Source organism: Phaseolus vulgaris, chromosome 11 (assembly GCF_000499845.2).
Source record: "Phaseolus vulgaris cultivar G19833 chromosome 11, P. vulgaris v2.0, whole genome shotgun sequence".
Classification (NCBI taxonomy): domain Eukaryota; kingdom Viridiplantae; phylum Streptophyta; class Magnoliopsida; order Fabales; family Fabaceae; genus Phaseolus; species Phaseolus vulgaris.
The window spans coordinates 47215719-47241077 of NC_023749.2; the positions used below are offsets into that span (position 1 = coordinate 47215719).

The 25359-nt window shown below is 34.3% G+C and overlaps 1 protein-coding gene across 3 annotated transcripts in view; it reads right to left on the reverse strand.

Moving 5' to 3' along the window:
- The window catches only part of LOC137829461 (uncharacterized), a 44326-nt gene that overhangs the window by 10111 nt on the left and 8856 nt on the right, over positions 1-25359 (reverse strand). For 2 of the 3 annotated variants that reach the window (XR_011084017.1, XM_068636266.1), the window contains exons 12-16: positions 20803-20905; positions 20627-20717; positions 13144-13241; positions 8440-8622; positions 2346-2597 (exon numbers count right to left, since the gene is read on the reverse strand). Coding sequence is in view for 2 of the 3 variants with exons in the window: in XM_068636266.1 (XP_068492367.1) it covers positions 2346-2597; positions 8440-8622; positions 13144-13241; positions 20627-20717; positions 20803-20905 (727 nt within the window). In the remaining variant the exon portion in view is untranslated. Of the gene's footprint in view, positions 1-2345; positions 2598-5486; positions 7052-8439; positions 8623-13143; positions 13242-20626; positions 20718-20802; positions 20906-25359 lie in introns of those variants that run through there. The other variant, XM_068636275.1, reaches the window with a different exon arrangement.

The window sequence follows — 25359 nt, forward strand, 5'->3', positions numbered from 1 at the left end:
CCTTGCAATTCTAGAGGTAGAGCAACATCCACCAAATGATCCCCGATGGCTTTCTTATGTTGAGATACGTGGAACATGGGATGAATCCGAGCTTGCTGTGATCATTCTAATTAGAAAGCCACTTCTCCGAATTGCTTAAGAACAAAATATGGTCCACAGTAACGTGCTGAAAGTTTGGGATGAAGCTTATTAGACATAGAACTTTGTCTGTGGCAAAATTTATCGACACACACAATCACCCAGTTTGATCTTGGAAGTGTGAAAAAATATATAGTAAGAAGTTAAGGAATTACTTTTCTTGTCAACACACACAAGCACCCAGTTTGATCTTGGAAGTGTGAAAAAATGTATAGTAATAAGCAATAATTATGGAGTTACCTTTCTTGATCTAAACGAGAAACAATACATTGTTACATTGGTATTTAAAGGAAAAACAAAATCCTCATAAAGAAAATAAATCTCCTGACATAAAGGAAATAAATCTGTCTACATAAAGATTCTAAAGCTGGAGCATATCTACTAAATAAACACCTAATCCCTCAATCCCTTAACTTTTGGGATTTCTTACAAAAAATCTATAGTTATTATCCAATCAATCTATATATATTGTACAGTAAATGTGCTATATTTACACCCATATTTCAACACCCCCCTAACAAGTTGAGGAAGAAGTGCACTCCATTCCCAGCTTGATTATGAGATTATGGAAGTATGAGGTATTGAGTCCTTGTGTCAGCTCATTCGCCACCTGTTGCTTGGAAGAATGTATGACATGCATACTAAACCTTCTTCTAATTTTTCCTTAATGAAGTGTCTATCTATTTTAGTATGTTTTGTTTTGTCAAGTTGAATGGGATTATGTGTAATGTCTATTGCTAACTTATTATCACAATAGAGCCTCATGGGTCCCTACAAATTAATCTTCAACTCACCTAAGGTCCTTTTTAGCCATAATTTTCACACTTTGTTTCTGACAAACAAATGAGACGAGTTTTTTTAAATGAAAAAGTTGAAAACATGATTAGAGGTCACAAATTCCTTTACTTGGTAGCAAATCCAAAGATTCTAGCTTATTGTCTGACAGACAGAAATAGAGAATTATCCGATAATCTTCATAAAACATTTGCATGGTGCTAAGTTGACACTTCTTTTGGTCTATGTACATAAGATGATTATTGCAGAAAATGATGAAGGTGAAAAACAAATGTGAAAGGAGGAGTTAGCAGCTCGACAAAACTTCGTCGAAATAAATGTTTGCTATTTAAAGTGTTTTTGATAGTCAACTTGAAGTTGCATCTTACATTCTTGAGAAAACACTACTCTTAAAAAAACTCACCCGACAATGCATTTGTCCAGCATTAAGCTTCTTTTGTCACATTTATCAAACGTTTAGCAAAAACTTCTCAAAAGTTTTAAATGCACAATTCAACCCTTCCTTGTGTATTTCACCTGTTTTTACAATATTATATGGAGGATTTTTGGGTGTGTAAAAGACTACAATGTAATATAAAAACATTCATAACTGGTTTAGATTTATATCCCACCTGATTTTTCTAATAAAAAGTTGAGTTTCAATGTAAGATTGGTGGGCTTGTCCAAGATAGGCAATGCTAGAGACATGATAAAAACCATTCATGTGTCTTCACCTAACAACTTAACCTTTCGCTATTTTGAACACCATAAGCTAATCATGTTCTCCATGATAAGAAATATTTTGAAACATGATCTCAACAATTAGCATGTGATGTGAATGCAGCTCGTTTCCTTTTCTGACATGATGGACATTAACCCAAAAGAATTAGAGGTAGTTGTTGGCCTAAAGTAAGCTGGCCTTCTGATGTTGTGGCAGATCCAAATATGAATGAGGGGTTGAGAGTTTCGCAGAGGAAAAGGAGAAAAATGGTGATTATTGGGGGCAGTTGGTTATCATTATCACTTGTGAATCTTATGGAATGGAAGGCGTATATTTAGTAAAGTAGCAGAGGTGAAGCAGAGAAGACAATTAATTTTGTGTATGGTAAATAGAAATTTAAAGGTCAGTCTGTCTCTAAGAGGTCTACTTTCGCTGATTAACAATACCAGTGGCTTGCTTCTCTCTCCTTTTATTCTCCATTTTTGTTTCTGTTATGCAACATCTGACTTTGTATAGATCAAGCCAATTTGTGAATGAAACTACTAATACGTTCTCATAATATTCAATTTAGAGAGAAAGAAAGGTAATTCAAAAAATTAAAAGATTCAAGATATCTGAACAAGATCACTGATTCAAGTTAGCAAACAAGACTCAATTATTTAGTATAAAAAAAAAAAACAAAAACTATTACATAAGAAATGAAAATTCTCACCATTGCTGAAGAGTGACACAAGGTAAGAGGCATATGCTTCTCAATTGCCTCACACCATTGCTGAATTACTGAATCACTAGCTTCAAAGTTTACAATAACATCATCTTTTCCCTCCACATCATACGATGGAGCAGATGACACTTTCTTCATCCTAATGCAATCAGATGCAAAAGGAATATCCATTAATTTATCATCTGAAAGATCTTCTGTTCCTTGAAATCCAGAGACTGCCCGAAGACTCTCATCTAGAACCTTAAAATATTAAAATAAATTCTCATTATTTCAAATAGATACAAGAAATCATGTCTCTAAAATGATATCAATTCAAGTCAAAATAATATTTAAAATAAGAATGGCAAAAATTTAGATAAAGGCAACAGTTCCTCAGGTGCTTTTGCTGTTCTCCAATCAGAATTGGATTTTCAAATAATTATATGATAAAGGTCTGTATTATAGGTGACCATAGGTTATCATGGCAAAACTTCAGTCCTAATTGGAGAATGGCACCAAAACACGCAAGGAATTCCATCTAAGTTTCGTCAAAATAAAACTTAGATGAAAAGTATATACAAGTAATAGTACAAGAAACACGAGATCATGCCACAAGAAAAATGTAATGGTGTTAATAGAATATCCTAAATAAAAAAATTAAAAAAAAGTATATAAAAGCTCACTGGAAGCAAGTTCATGCTCACAACATTAAGTGAGAAACATATCAAATTGAGAGAATTAGGATTTGAGAGAACAAGAAACTTATTTTAATTTGAAATGGAACAAACAACATTGGAAAGAGAAGTTGATTAATGTTCAAAGAATTGCATCTAAGTGTTGACAATTAATAAAAAAGTCAAAAAAGAAAATTTGACACTTTTCTATGCAAATGAAAAGAATATAAAAGTGCTAGTACGAGACACAATTGACACCATGTCACAAGAAAAAATGTAATGGTATTAATAAAAGCACTTCTAACTCAAAACAAAAGAACCAAAAATAAAATCACATCAGAAGCAAGTTTATGCCCTCAACAACAAATGAGAAACACATCAAATAGGTTTTGGGTGAAAAAGACAAACTTATTTTAATTTCAAATTGAACAAAAATAGTTGGAAAGAAATGTCCAATGTTCAGGGGATAGATACCATTAACACAAACTCAATTAGAGTGGAAAGAAATAGATGAAATATATTTCTGAGATTTCTTACAAATGTAATTACAATCTCTATTTATAGACTGTTTTACAACCTAATTAAAGAAAGAAATAATAGGCAATGAAAGCCATAAATAATGAGTGTTTAAAGCTGTACAAATCAAATAAAATCAAATCACTAACAAATCTGTCCTAATAAATATAAAATGGAATCTGCACTTAATTATAACATAATTCTCCTGATTATGCAACACTCCCCCTCAAGTTGGTGAATGTATATCTATCATTCCCAACTTGCAAGTAAGATCTTCGAATTGTTTTGTGGGAAGTCCCTTAGTAAACATATCTGCCAATTGGAGTCTTGAAGGGATGTACTCAGTGGCTATAAGACCATCATCCAACTTCTCTTTAATAAAGTGTCGGTCTATCTCTACGTGCTTTGTTCGATCATGTTGAATCGGATTGTGTGCAATACTGATAGTGGACTTATTATCACATGCCAAACCCATAGGAGCTTCATATTTTATTTTTAGGTCATCAAGTATGATCTTCATCCATAAGAGTTCACACACCCCTTGAGCCATGGCTCTAAATTCTGCCTCTGCACTTGATCTTGCAACTACATTTTGCTTCTTGCTCCTCCATGTCACCAGATTTCCACCCAAGAACATGCAGTAGCCTGTGGTGGATTTCCTATCAACAATCGATCCTGCATAGTCAGCATCAGTATATACTTTCATGGATAAGTTTTCCCCCTTTTTGAATAGCAATCCTTTTCCTGGAGAGGCTTTTAAGTACTGAATAATTTTATCTACTGCCTGCAAGTGTCTTTCTCTTGGATCATGCATAAATTGACTAACCACACTAACTGCATAGGCTATATCTGGCCTAGTGTGTGAAAGATAAATGAGTTTTCCCACAAGTCTTTGATATTGTGTCTTCTCCACTTTTGGGTTTTCCTCATCATTCCCAATCCTATGATTTTGCTCTATTGGCACTCCAGTGGGCTTACAACCCAACTTACCAATCTCTTTGAGAAGATCAAGGATGTATTTCCTTTGAGAAATAAAGATGCCCTGTCTCGAGTAAGCAACCTCTATCCCAAGGAAGTACTTCAGCTTCCCAAGATCCTTCATTTCAAATTGAGTAGCTAGTCTCTCCCTCAAATTTTGTTTTTCAATCTCATCATCACCTGTAATAATCATATCATCTACATAGACCAAAAGTAGAGTGAGTTTACCATTCTGAGAATGTTTTATAAACAGAGTATGGTCACCTTGGCTTTGTCGGTACCCCAAAGATACCATAGCTTGAGTAAGCCTTCCAAACCAAGCACGAGGTGATTGTTTAAGACCATATAGGGCCTTCTTAAGTCTGCACGCCTTATTCCCTTCATTAACAATACCATAACCAGGTGGAATCTTCATGTATACTTCTTCCTCCAAGCTTCCATGCAAGAAGGCATTTTTAACATCAAATTGATGCATTTCCCAACCAAAGTGTGCTGCCAGGGAGAGAATAATCCTGACGGTATTCATTTTTGCCACTGGAGCAAAAGTCTCCTCATAATTGATCTCATAGGTTTGAGTGTACCCTTTTGCAACCAACCTTGCTTTATATCGATCCAGTGTGCCATCAGACTTATACTTAACTGTGTATATCCACCTACAACCAACTGCTTTCTTATCTTTTGGTCTCTCTACAATCTCCCAAGTCTCATTCATTTCTAACGCGCTCATTTCTTCATTGATGGCTCGAATCCAGTTCTCATCTTTTAAGGCTTCTTGTACCGATGTAGGGATTTTGATAGAATCAATAGCTGAAAGAAAACTCTGGTGCTGCATAGAAAGTTTTTCTGTAGACACAAATTGGGATATAGGATATTTGGCACAAGATCTTTTTTCTTTTCTCAAGGCAATAGGTAAATCATTTAGGTTAGGTTCAAAAGCAGTATTTAAGGTGTCCTCAAGAGTCTCACTGGTATGAGTTCTTACCTCCGATTCAGACAATTGAAGTTGTTGTTCGACCAGGACGGGTTCTTGTTGCCTTCGCTGATATTGTTTTCCAAAATATTTGTCTTCATTATTCTTCTCTGGTAATGATGTTGGTGCAGGGTCTTTGTCATCCTCCCTAAGAACGAAATCCTGCAACAAAGGAAAAGGTGGCAACTCAAGGTCCTCAGCTTCTTGAATACTCTCCCCGTGAAGCTGAGAACTAGGAAAGAAAGACTCTGTTTCATGGAAGGTGACATCTTTGGAAATATAAACTTTACGACTTTGAGAATGATAACATTTGTACCCCTTTTTGTTGGGGTCATAACCGATGAAGACACATTTGATGGCACGAGGATCTAACTTACCCCGATAAGGACTATGAACATGGACAAAAGCAGGACAACCAAAGACACGATTTTGAAGACTATTCAACATGGGAATAGAAGGATAGAATGTGGTCATAACCTGGATAGGAGTAACACCCTCTAGAACCCGAGAGGGTAATCTATTAATCAAATAAGTGGTAGTCAGGACAACTTCTCCCCAGTAAGATCTAGGAACAGATGTTTGGAAAAGTAAAGCTCGAGTAACCTCAAGGAGATGACGATTTTTCCTTTCAGCAACCCCATTTTGTTGAGGAGTGTCCACACAGGTTAATTCATGAACAACTCCATTTTCCTCAAGGAACTTGGAAAGGTTTTGGTTCACATATTCTCTTCCATTATCAGAACGCAATCTCTTAATTGGACTTGCAAATTGTGTTTGAATCATTCTGTAAAACTTTACAAACAAGTGAAAAACTTCAGACTTATCTTTCATGAGAAATATCCAAGTAACCCGAGTACAATCATCAATAAATGAAACAAACCATTTTGCACCCGAGATATTAGGAATAGGTGAAGGTCCCCATACATCTGAATGAATAAGATCAAAAGGTTTAGAACTTTTATTACCATTGGGAGGAAAAGTTGTCCGATAGTGTTTAGCAAACTGACAAACATCACAATGAAATAACTCAGCAGACACTTTTGTAAATAAAACAGGAAATAAGGACTTTAGGGTACTAAATGGAGGATGACCAAGACGTCTGTGTTGAAGCCATATCTGAGAGGATGACCAAGATTCACGACCTTGCTGAAGATTAGAAGTGTGTGCCTGTAGTCTAGCACCCTTTTTACTTTCTTCATGCTGTAAATAATATAACCCGCCCTGCTCTTTAGCAATTCCAATAGTCTCCCCCGTGGCAAGATCCTGAAAAACACAATGGGAAGGAAAAAATACCACTGCACAATTTAAATCTTGGGTAATCTTTTGAATAGACAAGAGGTTATTGGATAGTTTGGGAACATGAAGCACATTTTTTAAAGGAAATGAAGGTTGAAGGTGAATGTTACCACGACCATTAATTGGGGGTAGTGGAACCATTAGCAACAGTAATATATGGCTTACCGGATAAAGTAGTGTAGGATGAAAAAGAAGAGGAATGAGGTGTCATATGATCAGTAGCACCAGAGTCTATAATCCAGATATTTTCAGTACTAGAAGCATTAAAGGATAAAAAACTAGAACTCTTACCACTCATAGTAAAGGAACAATAGCTAGATGGCTTACTAAAGGAGTCCATGAGAGTTCAAAACCAACTGAGCGACGGCAGTGGTGGTCGGTGGTGGTGGTCGGCGGTGGTCAATGGCGGTGGCAGTAACGGTCAATGGTGCAAGGTGGTGGTGGTGGTCAATGGAGAAAGGATAAGAAAAATAGAAAGTTGCAGCAATGAAGGCTGTCCAAAAAAAAAAAATTGCAGCAATGAAGGCTGTCAAGGAAAATGATTACAGAAGGCTAAAAAAAAAAAAATTGCGGAAGCAAAGTCTCCTAGATCAGGAGCTCTGATACCAAGTGGAAAGAAATAGATGAAATATATTTCTAAGATTTCTTACAAATGTGATTACAGTCTCTATTTATAGACTGTTTTACAACCTAATTAAAGAAAGAAATAATAGGCAATGAAAGCCAGAAATAATGAGTGTTTAAAGCTGTACAAATCAAATCAAATCACTAACAAATCTGTCATAATAAATATAAAATGGAATCTGCACTTAATTATAACATAATTCTCCTGATTATGCAACAATTAGCATTCACAGTTTTTCCACCTTAGCTGCCTCAACTCAACTGTGATACCGACTACGAAAATATTAGCTCAGCATGTGAAAATTGGCATACCATAGCCAAATTAGATGACATTGGTTCCAAAAATCAGCTGGACCTTACTAACTCGGTCCACATCTATTGACAGTGTTTAGGACAGGCAGGGAGTAGATTGGGCATCTTTTATTTTCGCATGTGCTACACCAAAAAGGTTATTCCTTGGTCTACTAGGTGAATTATTTTTCATCCAACACTTTATCCCTTGTTTTGTGCTTCTCCATAAGCACTTTTATAATCAAACAATGAACAATTTAATGCTGGCTAGTCCATTAGTTTCAGGTAAATCAAACAGACCAAATGAGCAATAGAACTAATATAACAGACTATAGAAAGAACATAAGGTTTGTTTGTTTAACTTTCTCCATAAGCCCTTCTACAAGAACAAAATAAGAAGAAAAAAGTGAAATATGTTTCTCAATGAACTAAGAATAGATGCATTAGTGAAAAATCTAAATTTGGATAAGTTAAACAAAAGAGCCTCTACAAGTTAGTTTATGCATAAGCTACTTGTAGCTTATAAAAATCTTCATTCATTTTTTCTTCTTATTTTCTTTTCACAGAAGTCTCTATGGAGAAACTTATTCAAACAAATCCAAAATCTTTATGGTAGAAAGGAGTGCAAAGACGCCAACTAACTTCAATGCATACAACACATGCATTTTCAAACTCGAATTGACTTCTGATTCTACACCAATAAATCTAACAGAAAGGGGATTAAGATCAGTTCAGGGAAAAGAAAAGTTGCTACCTTAATAGCAGCGATAGTAACTTTTTCATTAATAAATGTAGTAGGGCTACCAACATGTTCACTTGATTGCCTGGAAGGAGCTTCAACGCAAGCAGTGCTAATGAAGTGATACACAATAGCAGAAACTTGTTCCCAACAAGCAGTCACTATGTTAGGATAATTGTGGAATGCAGATTTAAGTGCCTGTAGAAAGTTAATCTGAATACATCAATAAACTGGCATAGAAGCACTCACCAACTTACTATTTAAACATCAATAGAAAAATACATGTCCATCAATAACTACTACTTTTAAATTTGAAAACAGCTTGATGTTTAAAACATCTATGAAACTTTCGATGACAAAATAAGAAAGGCAAGATACCATTAATCTTTCAGAATCAAGCTCCAAGTTAACACCAATACTACCCTTAATCTTCAATTTGCAGTAAGTCATTAAATTTCACTAATCTTTGGCAGAAAAAAAAAAATATACAAAGCTGTCAGTAACAATATTTTAATACAATCGCAAGACTTTATGTTGGAACACATGATACTATTTTATTACCTTGAGTTTTTGTTTGTACAGTTGTTGTAGTATGAGATATGTATTTCCTCGTTTCAATTTTGTACAAATTTTTTCAAATTTTTTTCATTTTATTAGTTTCAGTTATTCCTATAGTTAGAACCAGTGTAGTTAAAAAACGGATGGCAGATTTCTTACTGGCTGCTGTTTTATCCGCATTACCTGGTGAGTTTTGCATGGCGGGCTATGGCAATAATTTTCATGTAGTAGTCATTGCAGAAATACTAGAAGATGTGAATTTACTACAAGTTTTATTAGTCAATTTATGCATGGCCCAAATGTAGTGCACCTATAGGCCACTCACCTTGTTGCAACCACTAGGAACAAGAATTTTATATAAAAGAAACATAATTCATGAGGCTTTACTCCGATGCTAACTAAGCAAGGTCTACGACTACAATAGAAGGTCCACTACATGATATTGGACAATTCTTGAAGAGTCATCCCCACACCTATCAAAATTGAAGAAAATGGTTCCTAACCTTGGCAATCTTCAAGTCCTAGAGTGTGAGTCATGTCAACAGAGGAAACATGTTAGATCTCCCTTTCCAAAAGGATCCGAAACAAAATATAACGTTATCTCTTCAATAATTCATTTTGACATTTGGGGTCCTCGTCGACTCACATCTTTTAGATTTTCGTATTTTGTGATTTTTATTGACAAACATTCTCAATGAACTTGGGTTTATTTAAGGAAAGATTGATCTAAATTGTTTTTTTGCTCTTTCTTTAATGAAATCAAAAATCAATTTGGCAAGGTTATCAAAGTTTTGAGGAATGATAATGCTAAAGAATATTTTTCTTCCAACTTTCATACTTTTTTTAAGTTCACATCGTATTTTACACAAGTCCACCAACCCTCACACACCTTAGAAAAATGGTATAATAGAAGCAAAACCCATGATATAATGCATAGTGTGTCTCAATGAGCAAGCAGACCTGATATAATGCATAGTGTCTATGTGCAAGGTTTCACATAGATCATAAAAGAGTCTCATTTGAAGCCTGCCAAGCGGATTTTTCGGTACCTTATTGGGTCTACTAATCTGTGTTATAACGGAAAAAAAAAGTTACAAATTAGAAGGCTTCTACGACAGGAACTATGCTGGAGATCATGTCGACAGAAAAAGCACAAACGGAGGCTGCCACTTTCTTGAACCTTGTCTAGTGTCGTGGTCAAGCAAGAGGCAAAACTCAATCGCTTTTTGTACAATAGAGGTTGAATATATGCTTGGTACAAGTTTTTCTCAACAGCTATAGGTGAAGTATTAGATGAAAGATTACTCTAGCATTGAACACAATATACTAATATATTGTGACAACACTAGTGCAATCAATCTATCGAAAAATCCTATACAACATTCTAAGGCTAAGCACATTGAGGTAAGATATCATTTCATTTGTGATTATGTTCATAAAAATGTTTTTAAACTAAAGTTTGTGAAAACAAATCACTAATGGTTCGATATATTTACAAAGGCTTTACCTGAAGAACATTTTAATTCATTTTAAAACATATTTAAGAATGATAGGTTTTATAGACGTTCTTAATCAGACAACATGATCGTTAGTTTAGTTTTAATGTGTTTGTTAAATTTGTGGTGAGACTATCAGGTCCTGATAGTCATTACAGTCTTACAGACAATTATTGCATCATGACAGACAACATCAAACACATGAAGGTTGTTTTTGAACATGCATCACAAGGTTGCATTTGAAACCTGAAGTGTCCTCCTCCAATTCTCTCTCCTACAACATGACTAAGTCCTAAGGAAAGCTATAAAGTAGCAAGCATCTTCATAATGGCTTCTGGCTTTGCAAACCAAGCCTCATCTTCCCACTGCTTTAGTGATAGAAGTAGAACAAGTTTTAAAGTGGCAAAAGTTATCCTCTATTGGACTAAGGTCATTTTTCTCTTTTTTTTTATGGCCCTTAAGGGATAGAAAGATAAAATTTAAAACATATAGTGGGAGAAAAGTATAAGAGAAGAGAAAGTTAAAAGACATTAAGTTTAAAAGAGAAGGAGATCTCTAGTTGAAGGGGAGCTTAGATGAAGAAGAACTTTAAAAGATGCTAAGTTAAGGAGAAGCTCAACAAATGATATTTGTTTAACGTTTCTTTAGTTTCACTTTTTCCATTGCTCTATGCTTTGATATATGAAATATACTAAGTTATAAAAGCCTGGATTCCTTTATTTGATGATTCTTTATGCACTATAATTTGTAATCACATTGAACAAGATTATATCTCCTGATATAATCATCTATAATGAACATTACGTGATAAAGTTTCAACCCCATCAAACTTGTGCTAAACTACTTTTTATGTGTCTTGAGTGGGTTTTAATTAAAAACGTTTGTGAAAACTTGATCTAATAAAAATCTTTCGAAAATGATATTGTTTAAAATGTGTTACTTAACAATAAAAAAAGGGGAGATTGTCAGAGAAAAAAACAACAAACTGCGAGTTATTTTAATTAAGTGCTTACAACGGTGTTAAAACCTAAATTTGTCTTAGCATGACAAACAAAATGTTTCATTTGATGACTATGGACGCAAATGTTTTGTTTGACGCCAATAGATGCAAAGCACCTTGCGTACATATCATGTCTGATAAGATTATGCTTAAGATGGACGATTAGATGTGTTTCAAAAGCTTACATAGTAGAACTCTTAATCTACTAATGTTTTTAGTATATTTGCAGAGAATGCTTCTTCATCTAACCACAATGAATATCTCCAAGGAATAACAACATCAAAAGATTTCTCGAGAATTGTGTCAGAACTGCCACACGCCAACAACTTCACTTTCGTCATTGTTGCATAGTTTATCCACTTTGTACAATCTTGACTTTTACCCTAGTTGAAATAAATATAATGTAACCTAGACCTGATAAGTTATGTTCAGTATCAAAACATTCCTTCAAATAGAATTATGCAATGTTTCATGGAGAACATTTAATGCAACCCTCAAGTCTACAAGGACATACGCACACTGAGAATGAAGGACTTCTCTTTGTCTCTCAACGACCAACTAAGAATTTGCAAAGACTCTTACATAAATCTTTATTTACAGAAGATATCTTGGAAGAGTAAAGTTGAAGAACTAATGATCTTATGAACAACTATAAAGTTGAAATCTTAAGCTTAATCTAGCTCGTTGATAGAACATTGTTGTGTTCTTTGGCTATCTAGAAGTGAACTTATCTTGCATGCATTGTAGGATACAACACCTTTTTAAGTGAGCAACCCTACGATTGTCTGATCACATTTTTTTGAAACCAAGTATCTTAACTAGAAGTGACTACGGTCCAAACAATACCCTGTCTTTGTTAGGAGTGGTTGGAATCCAAGCAATACTCAATTTTGGCAAGGAGTGGCTGCGGGCGAAATAATACTCAGTCTTTGAGTGATTGCTTTCCAAAAAATATTGGGTTGTATGTATAGTCAAGAGTGGTTTGAGATTCAAAGAATACTTGCTCTGTATTTGCACTGATAGTCTACGCAGTGAAACTTCATCAAGAATTAGACGTAGTTCTGGTTAACACATGATCAAGTATAAAAAATCAAGCTTGTTTATAATAATAAATCTATCATTAACATTGTTCACAATACAAGCAAGTTTGGCAAAACAAAGCACAAAGATTGACTATCACATTACAAAGAAGTTGATCAATGACCTTATAGCAACAACATATATACATTATAGTTTCAATCGACCAAGTATATCAACCAAGTGATAGCTGAACATTTCTAACATCTTTCCAACGAGGCAAGAATGATATATATATATATATATATATATATATATTCCCCAAACTTGAGGGAGAGAGTAGAAACACATGAATTTCATTCTTTGTTACATTATTTCAGTTCTATTTAAAAAAAAAACCCTGGAAATATAGTTTCCTTTTTTTAACTATAATTGCCTTACTAATAGTATAAGTTGTAAATTTTAAAATTAGTTGCCTCACTATACATATCATTTATACTTGGACTCATTATCAACATGGATTTTGGTTAAATAATTGAAACTAAAAATGAAAGGCTCATTACAAATCACATTCCACAAACCATATATACCATCCTCCCCATTTATAGATGCAAATGAATAAACAATTAACCAAACCAAAGAAATTACCTGAAGGGCTTCAAGGCAAATGGTTGGGCAACTCGATTGCATCGAATATTCAAATAAGGTATAAAGAACACCAGACTTCTTTTTAGTCTCAATGTAGCCTGAAGGAAAGCAAACAAATGCAAAGATAAGGCTAAACCAATTAAGCAGTAACCTGACAATGGAATATGCACAGTCCAACCAGTAATGTCTTGTGCCTAAACATACAATCTAACAAATCAGTCGTGCCAATCAGTTAGTGACCAGAAAAACATAAAGCCTTATATTCTTGTCCTCAAAGCATGTCCATAGAGGACACAATCAAAAGAACATAAATGTTATTTGGTTACAACTTTTTTTTATAATCAAAATATTTTAATATGTTAGGGTGACAAGTCACTAGCTTTAAATTTTCATTCCAACTCCCTTTAGAAGGAAAATTGTGAACTCAACACTAATATGAATCTAGTGGAAACCCAAAGAACATATGCATGCAATTTATATTTCTAATAAAAAAAATCATAGTTGTATCAAAATTAAAGATTTCACTTGTCTAGTGAGAAATTCGTCTAAAGCTTTAATGAAAAATGATATGTTGGATTTCAACGTGATTCATTTTTTAGTATTAATACTCGTAGTGGTAAAGTTCGTCTTTACTCTTCCTGTTAGATGAGAGTTTCATTCACCAGGCTGGGTTAAAATTAACACTGATGGTGTGGCTAGATGTTATTCTGGTCTTGCTACTTGTGGAGGTATTTTCCGTGGGAGTATGAGGGAGTTTATTGGTGGGTTTTCTACGTTTATTGATGTTCAAACTGCTTTGATTGCTGAGTTATATGGAGTTATATATGCTATGGAGTAAACTCAAAAGATAGGTCTTAGTAAGGTATGGCTTGAATGTGATTCTTCCTTGGTTAGTGGTGCATGAACTGTTAGGACTAACGTTTCGTGGATGTTTCGTAATCGGTGGAACACTTGTGTTAATTACTGTGGGAAAATAATGTTTAGGGTTACTCATATTTTTCGTGAAGGGAATGCGTGTGCGGATAAGCTGACTAACTTAGGATTCATTCATAGAGATTCATTTCATTGGTATAATAGACTTCCATCTAGTCTATTCTTAGAGTTCTTTATCAATAGGTATAGTTTATCTATATATCGTTTTTGTTAACATATGGGTTTTGGTTTAACCTCCCCATATTTTTTTTTGTATTTTCTTTTTTCTTTTAATAATATTTTTTATGTGCAGATGATTGTTGTTACTTGGGGTGTTAGCCTAGCTGAAATGTCAAGTTGCGTAGTAATGCCTAATATGAAAGTTTTATATAAAAAAAAGAATCAAGTGGTTCAGTGAGAAGAAATTATCTACCCATGTCAAAGCAAAAACAAATGAGTAAACGATGAGAATTATTGAGCAAAGATTAATTTCTCTCATGTATTGTTGAGTGATTAATACATGTATCTATACATAAGAGGGTTGATTCAATCCTTAGAGTTTAGGGATTATTATTAGGGAAACAAGGACAATTAATGAAAATAAGGAAACAAGGAAACAAGGAAAATTCATGAAAAAAAAAAGAAAAAAAAGGAACAACAAAAATAAGTAAATGGAGACATATGAAATAATATCTTTTATAATCCCAACCGTCCCCTTCAAAGTAAAATATAGACTCCCTCGAGTCCTTATTATAAGGCACATTTTAGAAGAAATTATTGGTTTCTTTTACAATCATATAGTGGAAGTTAGCTCACATCCTTCACCGACACCATCTCCAATATCGAATCTAGTTTCCTCTTAAAATGATTAGCCTATTGCTATTCAAAAAGGTACATGTTCAACCCATTACCTTCTACCCACTACACAAACCTCTTTTATCATCGGTTTTCCATCATAGAGTATGTTTGTTTGTCCTTGTTATCTTCTAATCCTATTCCTAAGTCTCTAAGTGAAGTTTTATCTCATCCATAGTGACAACATGCAATGATTGATAAGATATGTGACCTTCAAAGTAGTGGTACTTGGGAGTTGGTTGTCTTCTAGCTAGCAAATCAATGGTTGGGTTTCGTTGCTTCTATAGTCTTAAAACAAAACCTCATGGAAATATTAATACTATAAAGCTCGATTGGTTGTCAAAGGCTACACAAAAATTGTAGCAAAGATTATATTGATACTTTCTCACATGTTATCAAAATGACATCTATTTGACTTCTCTTTTCCATTGCAGCTATTCACCACCAAGGTTACCGATATCGGAAAACAAAATTTCGAAGATCCAGAAATCCTTTATAAGAATATATTGGATACCATAACGGGTTATGGCAAAAACATCGCGAACAAAAAATATATATTCATATCAATAATATACAAAAATACAATATATATATTAAAGGAAAAGAAAGAATAGGGTAAATCCCTTGTGTATATTGAACACATAGGGTTATGTTTATATAGAAAAAAGAAACATATGGGCTAAGCCCATTACATAAATATGAGATATCTAACAATATCTATAATATCTCATAATATCAAATAATATCTAAATATATCTAATAATATCTGACACTCCCCCTCAAGTTGGTGCATATAGATCATATATACCCAGCTTGTTACAAATATAATCAATCCTAGGTCCTCGTAAGGGCTTAGTAAAAATATCTGCTAATTGATTATTTGAATTAACAAACTCAGTCTTGATATATCCTGATATAATCTTTTCTCGAATGAAATGACAATCAATCTCAATATGTTTTGTCCTTTCATGAAAAACTGGATTTGAGCTAATATGAAGAGCAGCCTGATTATCACATATCAGTGTCATTTGAGTAACTTCTCCAAATTGCAATTCTTTAAGTACCTGTTTAAGCCAAATAAGCTCACAAGTAGCTGGGTCATAGCTCTATATTCTGCTTCTGCACTAGATCTTGCCACAACACTTTGTTTCTTGCTCTTCCAAGAGATCAAGTTATCACCAATGGAGACACAATAACTAGAAGTTGACCTTCTATCAGATGGAGATCCTGCCCAATCAGCATCTGAATAACAAATGACTTTAGTATGGTTATTATGACCATATAACAAACCTTTTCCAGGAGAGCCTTTAATGTACTTCACTATACGAATGACTGCATTCCAATGATCTTCACATGGAGAATTAAGAAATTGACTCACCACACTGACTGCAAAGGAAATATCAGGACGAGTAACAGTGAGATAGTTCAATCTTCCAACTAATCTCCTGTACTTTTCAGGATCTGAAAGAGGCTCCCCCTGATTGGGTAGAAGCTTGACGTTATATCAGCGGTGTGTTTACCTGGCACGCGCAAAAGGGTAGAACAAGTGGAAGTAAAATTGGGCACAATAGGAGATCCCAAAATTTGATCACGAACGTGAGAATAATCATCAGGAAAGACCATGTAAACCCAATAACATGAAGAACTTGGATCTTTGTTCTAGTTCTTGAGAAGGAGTAGAGGCAGGAGGTAATAACTCATTAAAATCATGAAGAAGAGCATGAAGTTTACCTAGATATTCTGTCATTGTACCATCAAGACGTTTGGGAGCAACAATTGTGAGAAGATTTTGACACACACCATAAAGACGTTGAGTATCATTGGTGTATAATAATTTTGCTTGTTCCTAAACTTCTGAACATGTCTCATAGGTACGAAAAATTTGTTTTAAAGATGAGTGAATGGTCGATTTGATAACAATGCATAATTGAGCATCAATTTTTGACCAACGAACAACCTCATTTTCAGCAAGAGTAGGATGAGTAAGATGATCAACATAACCTTGACTCTTAAGTCATAATTTAATATCTGATGCCCAAGTGTCATAATTGGTTCCATCCAATTTGTCAATGGAAAGATGAACATTGACGTAATTAGTATAAATAGATGAATCCGGCATAATGACTGCGGAAGAAGCCATAGTGGCAGCGGAAGCGGAAGAAGCCATAGAAGATAAGGACAAATCCAGTCACCGGTTAATTGGCGGGAGCAACAAAGATGAAGGCTCCGACAGCGATTCCGGCAACGTCTCCGGCGAGATTCCGGCGGCGGCTTCGGCGAGGGTCCGGCGAAGGTCCGGCGAGGGTCCGGCGAGACAGTGGGGTGGTGGCTGGAAAATTCCAGTGAATAGTGGGTTCACCAATAAAAATTGAACCCTAAACCCTAACCTTATGCTCTAGATACCATATTAAAGGAAAAGAAAGAATAGGGTAAATCCTTTGTGTATATTGAACACATAGGGTTATGTTTATATAGAAAAAAGAAACATATGGGCTAAGCCCATTACATAAATATGAGATATCTAACAATATCTATAATATCTCATAATATCAAATAATATCTAATTATATCTAATTATATCTAATAATATCTGACAATATACATATAGATAATTTAAAAAAAATTACAAAAATAACGAAAGACAATTAGTAACTAATAATAATATCACGGTTAAGAAATTCAAATAACAATAAAATCAAATTAAAACCCTGCAAATGTCAAGTTCAAAACTTAAAATAACAACAAAACACAATCAAGGAGTTGCAAGTTCAATGTGAGTAGGGTGGAGTTGCAATCCACAGTGATAGTCGAAATAGCGGCAATGGCAATGCCAGTGGAAACAACAACAATGTCAGCAAAAGCAGCAACGGCAGCAGCAGGACTGGACTATAATGAAGGAGACTAGGTCAACATTATGTTGTAATGTTTCGTTTGGAAAAGGTTGTATGGCCCAACTCATTTTTTTAAAAGAAAAAACACTTGGGCTTACTCCAATTGGAAAAATAAGAAAATAGGAAAGAAGATTAGTGTTTCATTGTCATGGACTGGGTTAGGTCACGCAGACTCGAGACTTCTCCTTCAATTCGCTCAGGTGTCACTGCTAATCATTCGTTTCACAATGGTGTTGCTACTACTTTGTTTCACACGAGCATCGCTCTGACAATCCTCAACTTCCGCCAGATCAGTTCCGCGACGCTATTCTTTGACATCCAAAGCAACCACAATGCTCCTCCATGAAAAACTTACATCACCACGTGGTTGCAAGCTATAACTCCACCATCGATTTCCATCATAGTGCCGCCATAGCAAAATTGTTTATAGCACTGTTCACCATTGGACTCTTTTTCAGCTTCACATCAAAATGGATTTCTACGTGGTGATCTCGGTGAAGAAGTCTACATGGAGCAACCTCTGCAATTTGTTGATCAGTAGTTGTCTAATATGGTGTGCCATCTATGAAGGTTCCTATATGGCCTCAAGCAATCACCCTGTGCATAGTTTGTGCGTTTGTAGTTTGGAATGATACAAAATGATGTCGATCATTCTATATTTTATTTTCATTCTCCCCAAGGATATATTCATCTCATTGTATATGTAGACGACTTTGTTAACACAAGTAATGATGAGGATATTGATAACTAAAACAATACCTTAAAGTTCTAAAGAATGATCTTGTACAATTAAGGAATTTCCTTACTACAAAACTAGCACAATCCAAGGATGGTTGGCTCATATCTCAAAAAATATGCTATCAACATTCTCAAAAATACAAGAATGATAAATGATAAGTATGTCGACACACCAATGTATCTGAGTGTCATATTTTGATCCTGAGAGATACAGAAGATTAGTTGGTAAACTAAATTAGGTCACCAAGACTTGTCCTGATTTTGTCATTGCAATGAGCATAGTAAGTCAATTTTTAAGCTTTCCATGTCAAGACCATTAGGATGCAGTCATATCATCGCAATCCTAAAGTATCTTATGAAGCCTCCTAGAAAAGACCTCATTTATGAATATATGGAAAATGCTCAAATTGTTGGATATTCTGACACTAACTGGACATGGTCATTAAGTGATAAATGCTCCACTTCAAGGTATTTTGTTCTTGTTATGGGCTGAAGTGGATTGTAATTTTGTAAGATAGATTTGTCAACTATAGTGAATAGTTGGTTGAGATATTCACTTAGTATAAAAGAGGACTAGGGTTGATTATATTTGCAGCAAGTTAGGCTGATATGACTTATACACTCCAGCTTAAGAGGAGAGAGTGTTGTAGTTATATAAAGGAATTGATCCTTGATAATTAAGAATATAGAGATTATATATGTATTATTAGGAACATTTTTATTTATTCATATAACATATCTTAGTTATTACGGCATATCAAATCTCCTCTTTTTATTTTATTGATTCCTTTTTCTTAATATAAACAAAGCACTCATGCAGTCTCAAAAACACATAGTTTCAATTCAATGTTTCACTTATTCCTAGAATTTAACATATATTAATGAATAGTGAGAAGAAAATTTTAGAAGTCATTAATAATGAAAATTATTTTGGTACAATGGTAATATTTTTAATTCAACTAGAGTAATTGGCTCATTGATCTATGTGATTGAGGACCTGAGGGAGTATATCGTATGTATCCCACCTTGTGAATTGTTTGTTGTCTAAAATATTTGTTGATATCGCACTAATAATCAACATTTTTAACGATGGCTGAGCAAGAAAATTGAGAAAGAAAAATTGGGTGGCTCTAATACGATCATAGGATGAGAAGAATAATTTCGTCAAAGTATTATAAACAATTTATAAAGTTGGGATTATAAATAGGGTAACAACAATGCCTACTTCCAATAGCTAAGGTTGGCTACATGGATCACAAGATGCCATGTGGCTCAACAAGTAGGTAAACAAAGAAACTAAATGAAAATAAGTAATCAAGAAAACTAAATGAAAATAAGGAATCATATAAATATGAAAATGATTTCTCACCTAATTCCTAAGTCAAATCTAGACACATGCCATAAAATACAATTGTGACCATGACTTATTGCCCCACACAGGTTCCACTCCCTAAGATTCTACCAACTCTAGCCTCTAAACCATGCACTTGGCACAAAATAAAATATTTTTTATTAGACAATGACAACATCCTTTTTCGTGCCTTCCTATGACTAAGTAGGATTAATCATCCTTAATCTTAATTAATTTTGCACACAAAACGAGAATTTACTTGTGAAAGTAAATGCAGCACTGTCCAGTCAGGAATGCAGTTCAAGTTTTAACTTAACTAGTACGCCAAACATGGACAAGAAGCAATCCCAAGGATATTAGATTAATAATTGTGATGATTGTTTTTGTTCTCACTAGTGAAGCAATTAAGACAAGTACTTATCATACACAAGGAAAAGTGTTACAAGGTCAACTTACTAAGAATCTTTTGGCCAGGGCCTATTTAAAAGCCTATTCAACTAAAAAAGATAGCTTTAGTTCATCAAGAAAATAATTAAGTAAATACAACTAATATAATAACAATAATTTTATTATTATCATTGTATTACTTTTTTTCCTGAGATTTTGGCATTAAATATTTGTTATTACTGTTTAAACCATGAATTATGAAAAAATTGATGTTAAAATTTTAGACTTTCATTAATTTTAAGTAATAACTTATATGTGTGCTTTTATTATCAATAATAGCAGGAGTTACCTGAAGAAACCTCGTCACAGAGAATATTCCTTATTTGAGCAGAAGATGGTGAGGTAGACAACGCTAATGTTAAGCAACCAATAGAAGCTGCCTGCTAACAACAGTCAATGTTATACATGCATATCATTGCTACAGAAGGACAAACAAAACTTTGGACAATTAATTGGACAACTGACCAGCACACCACTTCGTTCACTTTTCAACCAAAAGCCTTCTTCAATCCTTGTCCTAATAGATGTAACAACAATAGGCAACAAATTTGGTGGCATTCTTGAATATCTGTCAAAATAATTCTTTCATTAGACATAATTATTTTACATTCGGAAGCAAAGAAGAAAATAAAAACTTAATCTGCAATTACAGAATCAAGAAGCATAAATGGAGTTAGTGCAACTTATGCAGTTAAATATTTAGCCTACAGTTAAATTGATAAATATCACTATCTTGAATTAATTGTTTTATTCTAACTAGCAGAAACACAAATACAATTTTAAAACGACTTTTTAGACCGAATGGAAATAAAGGCAATGAATTCAATTGGATTTGTGTTCTATGAAAGAAATGGGAAGGGTAAATAGTAAATGGGTCTCACTACTATTTTTCCTCCATATTTCTCCCTTGTTTCTACTAATCTCTTTCCTCATCTCCATTCAAACTGAAGAGAAATGCAATCCTTGCTTACTGAAAATACAAAATTCAGTGAACCTCTTATAGAGCGCATAATCAAAGATTATTTGATTATTAAGTTGTAACAAACTGCAACTGTCAAACTACAAATGATAACAGATAGCAGTTTAGAAACTACTAACTAAAAAGAAATAAACTATACATTACACAAAAACAGAGAAACGCGTATCTCTAACACCACCCCACAAGCTTAAGGTGTATATGAAACAATACGCAACTCCACCCTGAGCTTGATCTAAAAGTAATTTTGTTAGTGAAAATAAGAAATACATGAAGGACATCTGAAAAATATCCCAAATACAAGTTTCCATATGTCAGAATTGTGTAACTTATTTAGAATAGGCTAACTTATTAAATAGTATCCTATCTAACCTATATGGTGTAATTAATCATTACTTCTCTGTATCTTTGATGTGGAACTCCTCTAAATGAGAGAATGCGCTAAGAGATGAAATGCACTCAACCATTTTTTCTATACTTCTATCTCAAGTTGGTGTCAAAGTGGATCAATCTCGCTTTGTCACTGCCAAATGAGTTCACCGATGTCCGCCACCAGCCACCATCATCATTCTCTCCAATGAGCACCTAGTTGAATTTGTCTCATTGAGCGAGGCAAAACCCTATAGTCACCATCATCATCCGCCATCGAACAACATGTAGACCCCATAGATTTCCAATACCATATATGAAGCACCTCTCGGAGCAACAAAGGAAACCACTAGTCACAGAGGTACATTCCCCCACACAAGCTGCAACGCACGAAATTTTTGTGCGACCAACCTAGATGCTTACAGTCCATGCACTGCCTTCAAATAGCCAAAATGATGTCATGTTGTCTCTATTGCTCTAGTTGGCCTTCTCCTTGTTCCAACCTCCTTTTCCTCCTTTCCCACTAATTGGAGTTTGGATCCGAACACTTTGAAAGATCCTCTTTTACTCATTTGCTCTCCGTGTTTTATTTGCAATGACATTTGGACATGTCCTTCCCATTTCTAGGTCACCCACAACTACTTCAGAAAAGCTTAATGGCAAAACTTATTTGCCTTCGTCGGCATGTGTTGAATTGTGGTATCTTATTATTATGGTGATCATCTGTCACAAAAGTCATTTGTCTTTACTAAATTCCTATGTCACCCACAACTGTTGAATCATGTTTCATAGTATCTACTAGCTAAGTGGTGGTAGTAGAAATAGAGAACAAAATGGTTACAAACGTCCTCAATGCACTTATTCTAAAAGAATGGGTCATACTTAGGAAAACTACTTCTGTTTACATGGCTTCCCAAATAAGACAACAAATGTCTCCAACTTGAGAGGGTAAAACCACGTTTTCTAGTGAATACAAGGAATATGTGCAATTAAAGCATGGTTATCGAATCAAGATTCGAATCATGAATCGTTTTTCGATTTTTTTGAGTCGTGAATCGAATTTTATTGTGAATTGAAATACATGATAAATAAAATATGATATTTGTTAGTAAGAACAAGTGACATGGAAATAAAAAGTAGAAATACCCCTCTTCCTTTTCTTGCTTTGAGCTCCCTCTTCAAGAGTAAAATTTCATGTATATCCTTCCATGAAACAATGTTTGTTAGGCAAAGAATGGCCTTATATACATTTGCAAATGTCTAGAATCACCAACTCTCTGCCTTAAAACATTTCATTCATGGTTTTTTGCTTTATAACTCCTTCTTTCCCTTTCCTGGAAAATGACTCCACTATCTCTTTTTTATCAATATCTTAGATATCCACTTCTTCAAAACAATCTTAACGATATACTTCTTTATTTATTTTTCCTTATCTTCTAATAACTTCAAAAACATGTCTTTGATATCGTATGAACAAATGTACATGAAATGACATTTTCCTTTGTTATAGCAAAATGATGTTTCATTCTTGCAATACCACCCCCAACAAATATGTGAACAATACTTGCACTTGACTATAACTCTAGGAGGGGGAACGCTCTCAAATGATTCCATGCAATATCAGTTTCTTTCTTTTGTTTTCTCTGACTCATTGCCTCTACCAACCAATTCAAACAATAGCTAGGTTTTTTTTTCCTAAAAAAACAAACAAAATTGTTGAACAATTAACTTTTATAGGAAAAAAAAAAAGAAACAAAAAATAGCCTTGTATTTCTTTTACTGATTCTATTGTGTTTCTTCTCCACCTCCTTATTCTTTTCATCTTTCTTGCCCTTGTCAATTTATAGGCAAATAGCCCCATCAAACATGTGTCACTCTTTATTTTACTTTCTTTATTTTTGGGATTTTTCATTTCCCATGTGTGACGCTTCATTAAGTGTATGCATGACGCTTCATGATGTATACGTCGCCATGAATCATGTGTAAGGGAACTGAATCGTGAGTCACACAATTCGAATCCGATTCATGTCACGATTCAAGCTATAAAACTATTCATCTATCGATATGTATCGTGAAATAAATATTTTACATCGTGCAATTGTTATGATTCTAACTACCATGGATTAAAGTCCAACAATCCAACACAAGACTTTAACCAATATGGTTTGTCACAACTTGCATCCCTTAAACAAAGGAAGGTCAAAGCCCATGGATAAGTGATTCAAGTACTTTAGATCACATTTCTAGTAAAACTTCCTTATTTTCTTCCATTTCTACTCCTAGAGTTTCTCGTTCTATTACGTTAGTCAAGTCTCCTTTTCTCCTTCCTTGACTCTAAATTTTATTCTTCTTTTCCCCACTTATCCTTTTAACCTCCTTTCTCTAACTCAATTAACTATGTCATTATATTGTTCAGTAACTTGGATGTCAATTCTTTTGTTATATATAAGAGCATGGTACAGGTCAATTGATTGGTGAAAGAGAAGAAGCTAGGGGACTATTGTCTTGGAACCAAATCTTTTGTTTTGTTTAAGTCCCCTCTCCTAAACTCTACATGGTCACTTAAGTCATCCACACTTATCAAAATTCAAAAAACAATACCTAATTTCCAAAAGCTTATAGTCTTAGAGTGTCAATCACGTAAACTAAGCAAACAAGTTAGATCTTCCTTTCCATGGAGACATGTTACAAGATGTAACTTTGCCTTTTGGTATAATTCATTCTGACAATTGGGGCCAAGCCAAGTCACCTCTTTTAGGTTTCAATGTCATTACATTTATTGTTGATATTCTCATTATACTTTGTTAATTTAACAAAAGATCGATATGAATAATTGTTTATCTGTGGATTTTCTTAATGAAATCAATAATCAATTTAGCCAAGTTATCGACATTTTTTAGAGTGATAATGCCAAAGAATACTTTTCTTTTAGCTTTTCTACTTTTTGAAGTTCAGATGGAATTTTACATTAGTCCACATGTTCTCATAGACCTTAGCAAAATGGTATAGAAAAGAGAAAAGATAGACACATTGTTGAGACTACATGTACCTTATTCCTTGGTGCTAATGTGTTAGTTCACCATCGAGTTGATGTTCTTATAGCTTGCTTCCACATAAATAGGATGTCCTCTTCCTCCCTCGACAATAACATCCAAATTCCTAATGAACCTTTGTTCCATGTGTCTCTCCAAGTCTTTGAGTGTGTATGTTTTGTTCATGACATGTCCCCTGCATTAGATATGTTATCTATAAGAGCCCTAAAATGTGTCATCCTAGGTTATCTCCTAAAAGGGTATCACCCTTATTCTCCAGAAACTAAAATGTAAACTTTTTCGAGGATATTCTCTTTTTTCTGTTATAGATCCCACATCGACAAGAAATAAGGTCAATTCATAGTATACAAGTGGATACAAACCTTGCAAGCCGGTATTGTAAGGTTGAGATAGGCTTAAAGTCTACTTTTTAAGACTTGAAGTTAACTTCTTAAGATGATTACAGAGCCATATGAGTTTATCCTAGCGAGATTTTGTTAGGCCTATCGTGTCACCCGCTATCGGGCCTTTATCAAATCACCTAAAAGTATATAGCCCCACCCATGACTTGGTTGGTCTCGGCATGAAGGAGTGTTGGAGATCCTATATTGGCTAGAGATAAGGTCAATTCATAGTATATAAGTC